Below are 14,842 nucleotides of genomic sequence, written 5' to 3'. Positions count from 1 at the left end.
TGTGTCTAATATAACAGTCTCAGTCTGTAATCGATAGGGTCACTCATGATGATGGTAAACCAAAAAAATAACACTGCAGACTGACAGCGTTTGATGATGCTTATTGTTAAGTCATAGCGGGGCATTAAAACAAATCAACAGACTAATGTACTGTTGGGCTACTACTGGGAACACATTCCGGGCCCTATTTTAACGATCTGAAACGCAAGTATCCAACGTGAAACACAAGTAGCTTTGTGGGCGGATCTCGGGCGCTGTTGCTATTATACTGGCGGGATAAATGACTCTTGCGCCCGACGCAAATCTAAAATGGGTTGGTCTGAAGTGGCTAGGTATGGTTTGGGCATAACGTGCAATAAACCAATCGGAGCGCCATCTCACATTCCCTTTAAGAGCAGGCGCGCTTGTTCCATGGCGGATTGCAATTATGACGGCGGATTTGCCTGGCGCACGCCAGCGGGAGCTGTCCGAGATGCGGAAAAGTAATAAATGCCCATCTTGACCGGGTGACGATGTTGCTGCGGCCTCTCAGGCGCATCTCCACAGTCTGGAGAGGATTGCTGCAGCCATGGAGCGTGGGCCTCCAAACGCACCACCTGCACCTGTTGTGCCCCTTCCTCCTCCCCCCACTCCATCTCCGTCCACCTGCTCCACCAGGAGCGCATCGTGCATTACCACTCCCAGACCAGATCCCGCCAGAGTGTCCAATCCCGCCGTAGTTCAACATCACGTCTCCTTAAGTCCTCTAATATTTCCTCATTTATGTCATCAACGCATCCATGATTCATGGAAATGTTGTGTAAAACACAACAAGCCACAAAGAATGCTGCAACTTTTTGAGGACTGCACTGTAAAATGCCTCCTGACCTATCCAAACACCTGAAGCGCATTTTCAGTAATATTTTTCCTTGTAATTATGTATTGTTTGCAAAAATGGGAACTGCTGCGTCTTTGTAGATGAGGGAAGCAAAGTGTTGTGCACACGCTACATTATGGCCAAGCATGTGCCCCTAAAATAGCATCTGAATAACGCGCTACTGACTTTAGACTAGCGCCACTTACTTTAGACCAGGTTTTTCCTGGTCAGTGGCGGAAATGTTTTCTGAAACTGCAAAATAGCACTAGGGAACGTTTGCGCCGGAACACGCCTCCTCTTTTCGCTGAACCGCTCCGGGAGCGCAAATGCATTCCCTAATTTACCGACGTGCGTCTGTGGAGGGAAAAGTCTGCTGTGCGTCGGGTGCAAAATAGGAACGATACATGCAAAGTCAATTGCGCTGAATGCAAGATAGGGCCCTCCGTGTCACTGTGTTGATAATCGCACACGTCTACAGTGCACGTTGTGTCCAGCCCCGGCCCGGCCCGACACATTAACTGGTTATTAAGAGTTAATTATGAGCCCAAGCCTGATTTTTTGCAAAATTTGTTTTTACGAGATAGTTATATATTTAGCAGCCTTTATGGATTTTTTAATAAAGGGTCTCCGCTCTCTGCCATCTCTACCTCTCTCACCCAAGTGAGGGAGCGATACTGCAGTGTGCTGTAATGCTTAAGATGTTAGTGATCTTTCATGCCACTAGGTGGAGCTCTTGTAATTATGTGGAACTAGTTTCAGTACTCCCTCACTACGGTGTGTTTTATACCAAGGCATTACCTCATTCTGATCCCAACACCAAGAACCAAAAACACGTCCTAATACGTTCAGTTATCCTATCACGCCATATCTATTCCCATTACCAATCTCATTACTGCACGTTGTGTAGCACCACCACTCTTGATTTCCACTTTGACATCAAACCATTTTTTTCTGCATTTATTCTGTCATAATTTGCCACTCTGCAGATTTTCTTTTATTGCTCATCCTAGATGACAAACCTAGATAAACATTTCTTCCTTGCCTCCACCTCCTTGATCAGAACCTTAATCTCACAGTCAATGATGTTTTTTTTGTCTGCAGCGAGATTACCCGTTGTGATTGGACAAAGAATGAAGTCAGGGGCACATGTATAGTCATTTGCACAGTAATTTATGGGAGGAGGCAAGGCGTGGTCAGTGGCTCGTTCACATGCGCTCAATTATAGCCCCTGGGATTATTAAAGTATTTCTGATTCTGATTACCCAACTGCCCAATTACTTTCCCTGCTATATTAACAATTTTGAAAAGCTTGTTTTTGTCTTTCACGTTCAGGTTGCCATACCAAGCTGTTATATTAAACTGTAAAATGCTTTCTACCAGGCCCCTTTATGCCATCTCTCTAGTATGTGTTGACTAACACTAAAGCTCCTCAGTTTTCTGATTATAAACAGTCACTGGTTGGCTCTCTTAAAAATACTCTTAGATTAAAACTTAAACTTAAAGTGTGATCAACACAATACTTTCATGGTAATAATAAGAGATCAGCTGATTTCAACCGCCTCAGTGGGCGTGTGGTTCAGACCCACGATCTTTTCCAAACTGTTGCGTAAATCTAAAGTACTTCTTTTTTCTTTGTGTAAAAAACATTGTGTCGGTTTGTCCTGAATTTAGATCGCACACAGGCTATTTCATATTCCATGCCATTCATTTCCTTTACTATTGCTTTTATTTTCATGCAGTTCTGTAGAATAATGGCTTTCATGGAGAGAATAGGTCGGTGTAATCAGTACAGATGTGTGTCCTTCAGCCATATCCCTACTTCCTTTTAAAAGCATAAAAACAAACCATCTGTAGTCTGTAATCAGGGTATTACAAAATGCTTTAGCATATTTTCACGACCTGGTCTAAACAATATGATAACGTAGCTTTAGGAGGTACACTCCCATAGAGAAGGCTGCATACTGGCAGGCTGAGGTGTCTTGTAATTTACAGTCTGGAATCAGTTAGACAGGTCTACAGTACAAATGAACAAACCTGTCTACAACTACTAAAGTAAATTTAATGGAATTGAAATCTTACTGTCATTTTTTTATCTGTTATCTGCAGGTCGTCAATGAAATCTATCCAATTTGGACGTATTCCTACCTGGTGTTGCTGTTCCCCATCTTCCTAGCCACTGACTACCTCTGTTATAAGCCTGTATTGGTCCTGCAGGCCATAAGCTTAGTAGTTACCTATGTTATGTTGCTAAAGACACAGGGCATGCTGACAATGCAACTCCTGGAATGTTTCTTTGGGCTGGCCACGGCCTCGGAGGTGGCCTACTACTCCTACATCTACAGCATCGTGGAGCCGGCACACTACCAGAGAGTGACGGGTTACTGCCGCAGCATCGCTCTGTTTGGATCAGCTGCTGGATCTCTGATTGGTCAGCTCCTGCTCTCTGTGGCCAGAGTTCAGCTGGTCCACCTTGTCATCATCACTCTGACGTCAGCCGCTGTGGCCTGTGTTGCTCCCTGGTTTCTACCCATGCCCAAGAGGAGCTTGTTCTTCCACAAGAGTCCAGGACCAGCAGAGGAAAAGCCAGGCAGCAGCACAGCACTGTTGGAAAAGGCTGGGGATTCAGAGAGTGAATTGCCTCTAAACAGCCAGGATGTCTACACAGTGAGTGACAATCTGCTTTTTTTTCTGGTCACAGCAGGGTCATGATAAGGATTCACCTGTTAAAATGTGAATAACTGTATTTGTGACACACTTAGTCACTTGGCCATGTTTGACCTCTCCCATTCTCCATGCAGATGTCCAGGTCCTTTAACACAGGAAGCCATAACAGTGGTCTTGTGGAGGTGTTACGGATACTGTTTGATGACTTCCTGCAGTGCTACAGGTATCAGCCCCTGCTTGCATGGTCGCTGTGGTGGGCACTGGCCACGTGCGGCTACTTCCAGGTCATCAACTACGCTCAAGCATTATGGGAGAACGTTCGTCCATCCCAGGACTATGAAATCTACAATGGCTACGTAGAGACACTGTCCACAGTGCTAGGTGAGGGTGCAATAAAGGGTTGCCACTTCATCTAATTTAAAAACTATCTGTTGCCATTGTTTTTACATGTAGACAATTTTTTGATTATGTTGGATGGCATTAACTGAAACAGTTGAGCATGAATGTAGGCTGACATTAATTAGTAGCTAACTTTTAATTTACTCATTGAGTTAAAAATATGTAAAACTGGAAAATGCTTTGAGATAAAGTTACACTCCTTGTAATTGTTAACCCAAGGCTTCAGACTGGCCAACAGGACTTGGATACAGATGTCACTAAAGTGAAGTATTAATCAACAGTCTTTCTTTGTTCTGTTGGCCCACAGGGGCTCTGGCAGCTCTGCTGGTGGGCTACCTGCCTGTATGCTGGGCTCTGTGGGGTGAGCTGGCTCTGTGTGCCCTCTCCCTGCTGATGGCTGTGTGTGTGTTTGTCATGGACACACTGAGGAACATCTGGCTATGTTACAGCTCATACGTCCTCTTCAGAGCCACATACATGTTGCTCATTACTGTGGCTACGTAAGTACAAAGAGGCAGCCTAAGTTTTTCTTCTTGCTCACTCATTAGATTAATGTTAGACTAGATACTAGATACTATTCAAATGCTGAAATTACTATTCAACTTTTTTTATAAATATGTTGGCTAACGTTAGCTAATCTCCCTCTTCTCGCCTTGGCCTACCCGCATGTGTCTCTCATGTCACGTCTTATGTTAATAAGTTAGCCCGAGTGAGAAACACAAGGCATTGTGAGGTTTGAGCTAACGTTACATACCGAGTAACTTTAGTACAACATCACGGAGCTAACGTTAGTACAAGTGGGAGTGACAGGCTGCGGCTGGAAGTTAGAAGGAGGACGGGAAATAGTTATATCATGACCCAAAGTGCTTATGTTAACATTAGTTGCTGCATTCTTGTTTCCTAACTGCGTCGTAAGTTATAGTAACTTTAGCTTAGCTGGGAACTTCATGGAGAAAGCTAAAGTTAATGTTAGCTGCCCTACAGCTGTCAAAGTTAGCTTCGACTTCATATATTACCTTCAAATAGCTGTAATCTCACTAATGTGACAATCTGCAAGAAACAGGTTGCTTATAAACTACTACTAAAATAGTAGTGACCGCACCGTTGGCTTAGTTATTAATTTCTGGCACTCGGCTGTGCTTTCTAACATGATGTCATTGTGCTATCCGAGCATGTACATGTGAAGCATGTACAACAGCTTCACTACACTGTTAGATAATGTTTCATTACAGAGTTCTCTGTTGATTGGTGTTTGTCACTGCGTGCTAGTGGTGGAAAATTAATGTAAACAAAGTTGCGTGCAATGCGCCATTACGTAGGTCCCCTTCAAGGCCAGGTTAATGTTAGAAGTCCCTCTAGTGGATAGAACGTGTAACAACAACCACATGCTTATAGTGGCATTGACAATGCATAAGCCTGAGTAGTGTGTACATATTAATGACAGGCTGCATTTGAGCATTAAATATTCAAATATTATTTAAATATTTAAAAAAAATAACAAATGAAATTTGAATGGTATTCTAGAGGAAGATTGACGACTCTAATATATACAGTACAGGCCAAAAGTTTGGACACACCTCATTCAATGCGTTTTCTTTATTTTCATGACATTGTAGATTCTCACTGAAGGCCTCAAAACTATGAATGAACACATATGGAATTAACAAAAAAGTATGAAATAACTGAAAACATGTCTTAGATTTCTCAAAGTAGCCACCCTTTGCTTTTTTGATAGCGCTGCAAACCCTTGGTGTGCTCTCAATGAGCTTCATGAGGTAGTCACCTGAAATGGTTTTCACTTCACAGGTGTGCCTTGTCAGGGTTAATTAGTGGAATTCTTTCCCTTATTAATGGGGTTGGGACCATCAGTTGTGTTGTGCAGAAGTCAGGTTGATACACAGCCAACAGCCCTATTGGACAACTGTTAGAATTCATATTATGGCAAGAACCAACCAGCTAAGTAAAGAGAAACGAGTGGCCATCACTACTTTAACAAATGAAGGTCAGTCAGTCCGGAAAATTGCAAAAATTGTGAATGTGTCCCCAAGTGCAGTCGCAAAAACCATCAAGCCCTACAACGAAACTGGCTCACATGAGGACCGCCCAGGAAAGGAAGACCAAGATTCACCTCTGCTGCTGAGGATAAGTTCATCCGAGTCACCAGCCTCAGAAATCGCAAGTTAACAGCAGCTCAGATTAGAGACCAGATGAATGCCACACAGAATTCTAGCAGCAGACACATCTCTAGAACAACTGTTAAGAGAAGACTGCGCAAATCAGGCCTTCATGGTCAAGTAGCTGCTAGGAAACCACTGCTAAGGAGAGGCAACAAGCAGAAGAGATTTGTTTGGGCCAAGAAACACAAGGAATGGACATTAGACCAGTGGAAATTTGAAAAGGTGAATGGATGGATTCTACATGCCTGGTTCCCACAGTGAGGCATGGAGGAGGAGGTGTGATGGTGTGGGGGTGCTTTGCTGGTGACACTGTTGGGGATTTCCCAATCGAGATGGTTTGGGGTGAGCTGGACCGCAGAGTGAAGGCAAAAGGGCCAACAAGTGCTAAGCATCTCTGGGAACTCCTTCAAGACTGTTGGAAAACCATTTCAGGTGACTACCTCTTGAAGCTCATCAAGAGAATGCCAAGAGTGTGCAAAGCAGTAATCAGAGCAAAGGGTGGCTACTTTGAAGAAACTAGAATGTAAGACATGTTTTCAGTTATTTCACACTTTTTGGTTAACTACATAATTCCACGTGTTCATTCATAGTTTTGAAGCCTTCAGTGAGAATCTACAATGTAAATAGTCATGAAAATAAAGGAAATGCTGTGAATGAGAAGGTGTGTCCAAACTTTTTGGCCTGTACGGTGTGTGTGTGTGTGTATGTATGTATATATATATATATATATATATATATATATATATATATATATATATATATATATATATATATATATATATATCTCCAGAACCACACATACATGGAAGAATAAGCATGTGTTGAATATTTTGCGATAAATAAGGACAAATAATAAATAGAGACATTTGGTTTGTTCTTTTACACCGTACCTTCATTACTGTATCATGTCATCATTTAACCTTAGCTCAGAGTCAAGCCTGCATGTCTTTCTGTTCAAACTGCTGTCAGCTTCTTAGCAGCTCTGACAGTTCACATCAGAAATGTAATGTTGATTATGCACAAGGACTGAACACTGACTGTACTATAATGTAGGCTAATTGATCTAAATAAAATGACCTACCACTGTGCTTTGTACTGTGTGAACCCTCTGTGTTTTAGGAGTTGACTGTACAAAATTGTATAAGCCTGAAACATGGAGAGCAGAGCTACTCTCAATTAGGGCTGGGCAATGTTAGATATGGTACCTTATATCGATATATTTTCAAACGAGATATGGGATTAGATAATATTGTTTATATTGATATGGTTTAATGTTGCATTATATGACCCATTTCTTCTGTAAAGCTGTGCCTGTCTTTGCATCTCTGACTCTCTGCGTAGCACTGCCCCCACTCACTAACAAACAGGCACTCCTGTAGCAGCCCCGGGTCCACACTGCTGACATTATAAAGTTGTATTTGTTATTAGCACAGCTGTATATTTTGTTAAGCATGAGAGGAAACCTGTATTTGTACCAGTGTTTCCGCTGGTAACTTTCTGTTGTAGCGGCCACAGCGAAAAAAACACGGACAAAAACAAGGAAGAACAGTAGTGGATGTAACTAACAGTTCTGAGTAATGGTGTGTGAGATGGCGCCTGCTGGACCCGGGCAAGAGATGTGACCCATGGCTAGATTACCATAGTTCATAAAAAAGCAGAACAGTTACAATATAGACATTACATACACAAGACGTTTGTAACGCCTCTGACCTGCCAATGCGCATTCAACCCGCACTGGACCTGTTTATAATAAGTCAGCCGTCACTCCATGAGTAGAAAATCCAGAGGACTGTACAGTAACGATCTGTATAGTAACAATCTGCTTCATGGTCAAAGAAAGTTTTTGAATCATACACTTCAGTCCATCCACTCTTGTCTATGAGCCCTCTCTCTCTCTTTCCCCCCACCCCCCCCCCCCTCCCCTCTTTTAATCAGTCTGCTATTGTTGTGGAAAACAACTGAAGGAGCATTCTCAGAGATGGGGCTTTTTATTTAACATAGGATTTTTATTTTAAATAATTTTTCATTTACATGTGTTGCAGCTGTATATTTAAGGGTCCAAGCCCGAGTCTGGAAGAACCTGCGGTAACAAAGCTACGCGGTTCGCACAGCAGGGCTGTGGAACCCTATTGTTTTTCTAAGGATTATTTTTCTGTGTAATGCTATCAACGTGAAATTTGATTATTGTTTGCCATGACCCTCTACAGGTCCCCCACACATTTTACGAAAAATGGCCACTAGGGGGTACTACAACTTTAAAAAGTTTATATCTCATGAACGGCTCATCCGATTTTTAAATTTGGATGGTACCATCTAGGGTCACTCCTGAGGCCACCCTCACAGTGGGCTACTGATTGGTCAAAGTGGGCGTGGCCTATGGGCAGTGACTGGCTGGGAGCCCTGGCATTTCCACCCACCTGCGGCCCACCAGTGGGGTCGCGGATAGAACTTTTGACGCACGGAAAGAACATGCACTTTTGATAGCCCCAGTGATGGTGAACGTAAACTCCATGCTATAAACAACTGCGCCAAAATATATATATATAGATATATAAAAAAGAATAAATCATCAGAGCCAGCCGCTCCATAATAATATAATTTCCGACACTCCCTCCTGCAGCATTGGTCTCCATCTCTGTTGCTTCTGGTAATCCACATTCAGACACACAGCAGGCTTGTTGTTCTGTGTTGGTTTCCATAGATTCGTTATCCATGTCTATCTCTTCATCCTCCTCTTGCTCGTTTTGTTCTTCCTCTTCCTCATATTCGTCTTTCTCCCTGGTGTGCTGGCTGAGATGTGTCGCTAACATGCTAGCAGTATTAGCGCTAATGCTAGCTGAAGCTGCACTTGATTTTAAAAACAAATCAGTCAGTTTGCAGCATTTTTCAGTGTCAGCCAACAGTACTCTTATATTTCTCTCTCTTTTTCTCTGCCCCCAACCCCCCTTACTTGATTCTGTCTTGAAATTCCCAGAAGGCATTGCTTCATTTTAACTTTTGCAAACAAATATTCAAATAAAAGAAATGCAGGTAGATTCGTTTTATTTCAAACCATGCATGTTTACGTTTTTGAATACCTGATCTGAATAAGTAATTTTGCTACAAAACAATACAGACTAATGTAAAAGTTCTGAAGAGACTGTAGAGGGTAACCATCAGTGGCGGTTTCTCTAGGAGGCCAAAGGAAGCCTGGCCTCCCCATAAAAATATAAAACATAATTTAAAATATATATTTTTTTTTATAAAATTAAAAAATTTTTTACGATAAATCTTATTTAAAATTACGTTTTATATTTTTAACCGTAGGAATTATAAATTTACGGTTGTGTCTTTTACTGATTTTGTAATTTCCCTTATCAAAACATTCCATTATCATTTTCTTCAGAGCGAAACAGCGCCCCTCTGTCACTGTGTGCGTGGTGCAGTCCTGTCTGTGCTCTGTCTAGTGGCCAGTAAAATACTCAAAGAAGGCCAGCTTTTCCTGGCCTCCTTTTAGAGAAAAAAATATATATTTTTAGCCAATCAGATTGAGGCTAAGTTTGACCGAGCTCGACATTGAATGGTCAATTCATCATAAATAAAAAAACCAGGGAAGCCAGTCTATGGTTGAACCTGGCTTCTCACCAATCACATGCCTCAGACAGATGGGTAACTATGGTAACAGTACAGCAGCGGTGCCGTCCGGTGTCAGCTGAGCTAACAGTCAGCTAACAGCAAGTTTACACAATGAATGGCACAAAAGCGCATTTTGAATTTCTTTATAGATTAACCACAAGCTAAAAAGCGTAAAAGAGCGGAGGCAGAAAACTCAGCAACTAACTGAATGAAGTAGCGACCCTGCTAGCAACAGACGACGAGGGAGCTAATCTCGTAAACCAAGCTAGCAGCATCAGGGTAGCCGCAGAGGGAACATCAACGTCAGCTCAGTGCTGCCAGCCTCGGGCTCACACTTTTCCTGGTACACGTTTTGGAGATGAGGATTTATTTTTAGTGTTATGACTGCAACACAAGGTAATAATGCTGGTTTATTATTATTATGCTGCCGCCGTGCAGTAAATTGGCATGATTTATGAACTGTTCAGTAACCGTTCAACTGGAAGTTTATATGAATTATTGGAGATAATTGTGTTTTTTTACACTCGTGTAAAGCCTAGCGTACAGTACAGCCCAAAAGTTTGGACACACCTCTTCATTCAATGTTTCCTTTATTTTCATGACTATTTACATTGTAGATTCTCACTGAAGGCATCAAAACTGTGAATGAACACATATGGAATTATGTACTTAACAAAAAAGTGTGAAATAACTGAAAACATGTCTTATATTTTAGATTATTCAAAGTAGCCACCCTTTGCTTTTTTTTTGATAACTCTGCAAACCCTTGGTGTTCTCTCAATGAGCTTCATGAGGTAGTCACCTGAAATGGTTTTCACTTCACAGGTGTGCTTTGTCAGGGTTAATTAGTGGAATTTTTTCCCTTTTTTAATAAAAAAAGCAAAGGGTGGCTACTTTGAAGAATCTAAAATATAAGACATGTTTTCAGTTATTTCACACTTTTTTGTTAAGTACATAATTCCATATGTGTTCATTCATAGTTTTGATGCCTTCAGTGAGAATCTACAATGTAAATAGTCATGAAAATAAAAAGGAAACACATTGAATGAGAAGGTGTGTCCAAACTTTTGGCCTGTACTGTATGTATTGACCAGAATGAGGTCATACCGATTTTTAATTATCCTACCATATTGTTATAAAATTATTAGGCCCAGCTTAACACGCAGGCCCAATATCTTTATGCCGTAATTTGCTATTGCTGTGCTACAAAAACTTAAGGCTGCATTTCTCTATTTCATTTCAGTGTTCAAATCAGTCAGTCCTAACATATATGTCAGGACTGAATGGCTTTGATTTGATTTAATATGATTCAGTGATGTGTTACCCTTGTGTTTTGTGGCTCTGTGTTTTTGAGCTTGTAGTAGGCCTATTCTGTACCATTGCCGTAGCTTTGTGCCTATATCCTGCGTTACCCGTGCTAGTTTGTTCTGTCTTGGATTTTGGACTTTATTCATTTTTTAGTTTTTTCGCTTGTGGAGTGTACCTGTGTTCCAGTTTTAGTACCGAAGCCGTACTGTTTTGACACCACAAAGTGTCTTTTTTTTAATAAATAGATATTTTTTCTTCATCTTGACAGTATATGACAGAAATTTAACTTGGTTGAATAGCGATAACGGTCTATTATTTCCCGGTGTTTGGGGATCAGTAGCCCACGGCAGGCTAATTACGGTCTTGGATAGGCTATTTATATGAATTAAATCTCTATACAGTTCAATAAATTGTGATGGATGCAGTTTGGTGTGTGGTGGTTGACTGTGGCTGAAAACTTCTGTGGTGTAATTGGTAGCGATGCTGTAATGCTATGTGGAGAGGAATGATTGTAAAGGTTTATTTACATCCAAGAAATCAGCATCATGTACAAGCTCTGCAGAGCTCGGAGAGGACCTGTTTTCCCAATTCTCAAAAAGACACTCTGACTTGCTTTGTTTGAACATGGTATATATCCGTTAGAAGTCCAGATACTACACTTCACTCTGGTAAAATTTGTCGGCACCCCCAATTCAAAATATGTTCCCACAATGGTGCAAGCTGTCGCCGAGTTTGACACAACGCTAGCAGGGCGCCTAGCATCAGCTACAACATTTACGGATGTGTCAAAGACAATTCAGAATGACATAATAGAGAGCGCTGCTCATGTTATTCAGGAAGAAATAGATAAAGAAATAAACACAGCGTCATTCATAGCAGTGGAAGTGGATGACACCACAGACATAACATTATCCGCTACGTAAATAAAAAGGGAATGATATGTGAGCGGTTTCTTGGTTTCTTTGATGTTAGCCTTGAACGAGATGCTGAAGCCATAACTGCTGTGGTGATGCGGGCACTTGCCAACTACAATCCTGAAACAAAGCTCATTTGTCAGACGATGGAGCAAGTATACATACTAAGCTCACTGGCTTCCTCGGTCAAATTTGCCACGTACCGCCACTGGTAACCATGACTGTGATATTGAGAGACTCATATGTGGTATAAATACTGATCAGATTAAATTGTTACTAGGTGTGAAGGATTTGGACAGGTTTGGCTATTGTAAGGCCAAATATGTTTGTGCTATGTATAGCACTTTTGTCAGCACGAGCTGTTTTTAAATGTTATAGAAATAAACTTTACTTACTTACTTTATTATTGAACCTTTGAAAGGGGGCTGAAAGAAATTATATGGGCTGCTGTTTACAATTAAGTGGCCGCATGGCTGTGACAATCATGTGGCTCTCTGATTGGCCGGCCGGCCCAAACGGCCCATGAGGGCCCGCGGCCCCTCTGACATCTGCCCAAATGCCAGATTACCAGTCCGTCACTGCCTATGGGACCCACATTTGGATTCACCACTTCTACTAATGTGAACAACTTTAAATTTGCAGGGTAGATGTACAATGGCTCATGGACCTCATACCAACAATTACACATGTGGACCACTAGATGGCGCTATAGTGTGTTTTTGCTTTTAACTCCCACATTACACATCGTACATTAGAAAAACTTACAACCACGTGTTCCTTGAATCAAGCTGAATCACATGATATAGGCCACGTCCATTCCTGCTAAGAAGTTATTTCTCAAACAATAAAAGAGTAACTATCAGGTGAGCAATGTAAGACTATTGTATGTGGAAAGCTAATCTGAAGAGGTGTGTTTTGATTAGTGTTTTGAATGTGTCCAGGTCAGTACAGTCACGGATGTGTATGGGTAGGGAGTTCCAGAGGGAGGGGGCTGTAATGGTGAAAGCTCTGTGTGGTCCTGAGTGGTTTGCGTCAGAGGAGCGGAGGTTACGGGGGGGATTGTGGCGGTGGAGCAGGTCTGTGAGGTAGGAAGGAGCCTGGTTATGGAGGGCTTTGTGGGTGAGGAGGATCACTTTAAACTGGATGTGTTGGGTAACAGGGAGCCAGTGGAGATTCTGAAGGACGGGAGTGATGTGATCACGGTAACAGGTGTGGGTGAGGAGACGGGCAGCAGAGTTTTTGATGTATTGGAGTTTATTTCAGGCTTTTGCAGGTGAACCATAGAGGATGCTGTTGCAGTAGTCAATTCTGGAAATGTATACATTTTTCCATTTTGGGTACAGCCATGGTATTGTTCAAAATGCTTCTCAGGAATGACCGCAGTTGGAGGTAACAAAAGAAAGTATTGTTAGACAAATTGTGTTTTCTTCTTAATTGTTCAAAAGTCATGAAGAATCCGTTCTCATAACAGTCCTCCAATTTATGGATCCCATTATGATACCATGCTTCCAGGATCCTATTGTTGACAGTCAGAGGGATAAGGTAGTTTTGTTTAAAAGGTGATTTTGGTGACAGTCCAATGGTTTTATGTACCTCATACCAAAGTTTAATGAGATGTAATAAAATTGGGTTATCAGTCTTTTTGGACAAAAGTCGGCAGTTGTATTTGTAAACAAAATCACTGAAGAAATTGTCTTTCAAAGAGGAACATGCAATATGAACCCAGGATGGAGTTTTGTCATTCTTAAATAGACAAAAGAAATTGCATTTGGGCTGCAAAGTAATATTTTTTAAAATTGGGTAGCTGAAGTCCCCCTGATTTATAGTCCCATGTCAATTTCTCCAAAGATATTCTTAGTACCTTGTTATTCCAAATGAACTGTCTTACATTTTTATTAAGAGTTTAAAAAAAGTTTGAGGTAATGGAATAAGCAGTGATTGAAAGAGGTACTGCAGCCTCGGCAAAATGTTCATTTTAATGCAATTAATCCTCCCGATTAAAGTGATGGGGAGGCTAATCCATCTGTGTAGATCTTCTTCAATTTTTTTAAGTAGTGGACTTTATTATTGTCCACTACTATACCAAGATATTTTATTCCAGTTGGGGCCCATTTGAACGCAGATGCACTTTGACACACAGAGTAGTTGAATGTTGTTAATGGGATAATTTCACTTTTATCATAGTTTATCTTATATCCTGAGACAGTACCATAGGTGCCCAATAAATCCTGTAGTCAAGTAAGGGAGTGAGAAGGGTCTGTTAGATATAAGAGAACATCATCAGCTAGTAAATTAATTTTATGGGTTGTCTGACCAACCTTAAAGCCTTTTATATCAGGGTCCCTTCTGATTGCCTCCGCCAAAGGCTCAATGGCTAAGACAAACAGTGTTGGGGGCAGTGGACATCCCTGCCTACTGGATCTATTTAGGGAAAACTGTGATGAGATTTGCCCATTAGTAGTAATCCTCGCTTTGGGTTTGTGATATAGGGTTCTCACCCAGCTAATAAATACTTGTCCAAAACCTAATTTTGTTAATACCTTAAATAAATAGGGCCATTCCAGCCTATCGAAGGCTTTTTCGGCATCTAATGCTACAGCCACAGTGTGATCAGATCCTGATTTAGCTAAATGGATTATATTAAAGAATCTACTTAAGTTATTGGCAGATAGGTGTTTTTGAATAAAGCCACTCTGGTCTGGGTTGATTATTTTTGGTAGTATCAAACTAAGCCTATTTGCTAACACCTTAGAAATCAATTTATAATATCAGTTCAATAATGAGATGGGCTATAAGAGGCACATTTTAGTGGGTCTTTACCCTTTTTAAATATAACTGTGATTATGGCAGTCGAAAAGGATTCGGGAAGCGTATGTGTCTTAGACGAAAGGCCTATTACATCCATAATC

General features: G+C 41.3%; 1 protein-coding gene across 5 annotated transcripts in view; it reads left to right on the top strand.

The window, feature by feature from the left end:
* The window catches only part of slc19a2 (solute carrier family 19 member 2), a 42,541-nt gene that overhangs the window by 13,942 nt on the left and 13,757 nt on the right, over window positions 1-14,842 (top strand). For all 5 annotated transcript variants that reach the window (XM_039792668.1, XM_039792667.1, XM_039792669.1 and 2 more), the window contains 3 exons: window positions 2,963-3,520; window positions 3,655-3,901; window positions 4,227-4,419. In XM_039792668.1, the coding sequence (XP_039648602.1) occupies window positions 2,963-3,520; window positions 3,655-3,901; window positions 4,227-4,419 (998 nt within the window). The remainder of the gene's footprint in view (window positions 1-2,962; window positions 3,521-3,654; window positions 3,902-4,226; window positions 4,420-14,842) is intronic.

The sequence above is a fragment of the Perca fluviatilis genome, chromosome 24, assembly GCF_010015445.1.
Source record: "Perca fluviatilis chromosome 24, GENO_Pfluv_1.0, whole genome shotgun sequence".
Lineage (NCBI taxonomy): Eukaryota > Metazoa > Chordata > Actinopteri > Perciformes > Percidae > Perca > Perca fluviatilis.
Note: the sequence above shows the minus strand (reverse complement) of the source record. Positions and strands in the feature narration are given on the sequence as shown.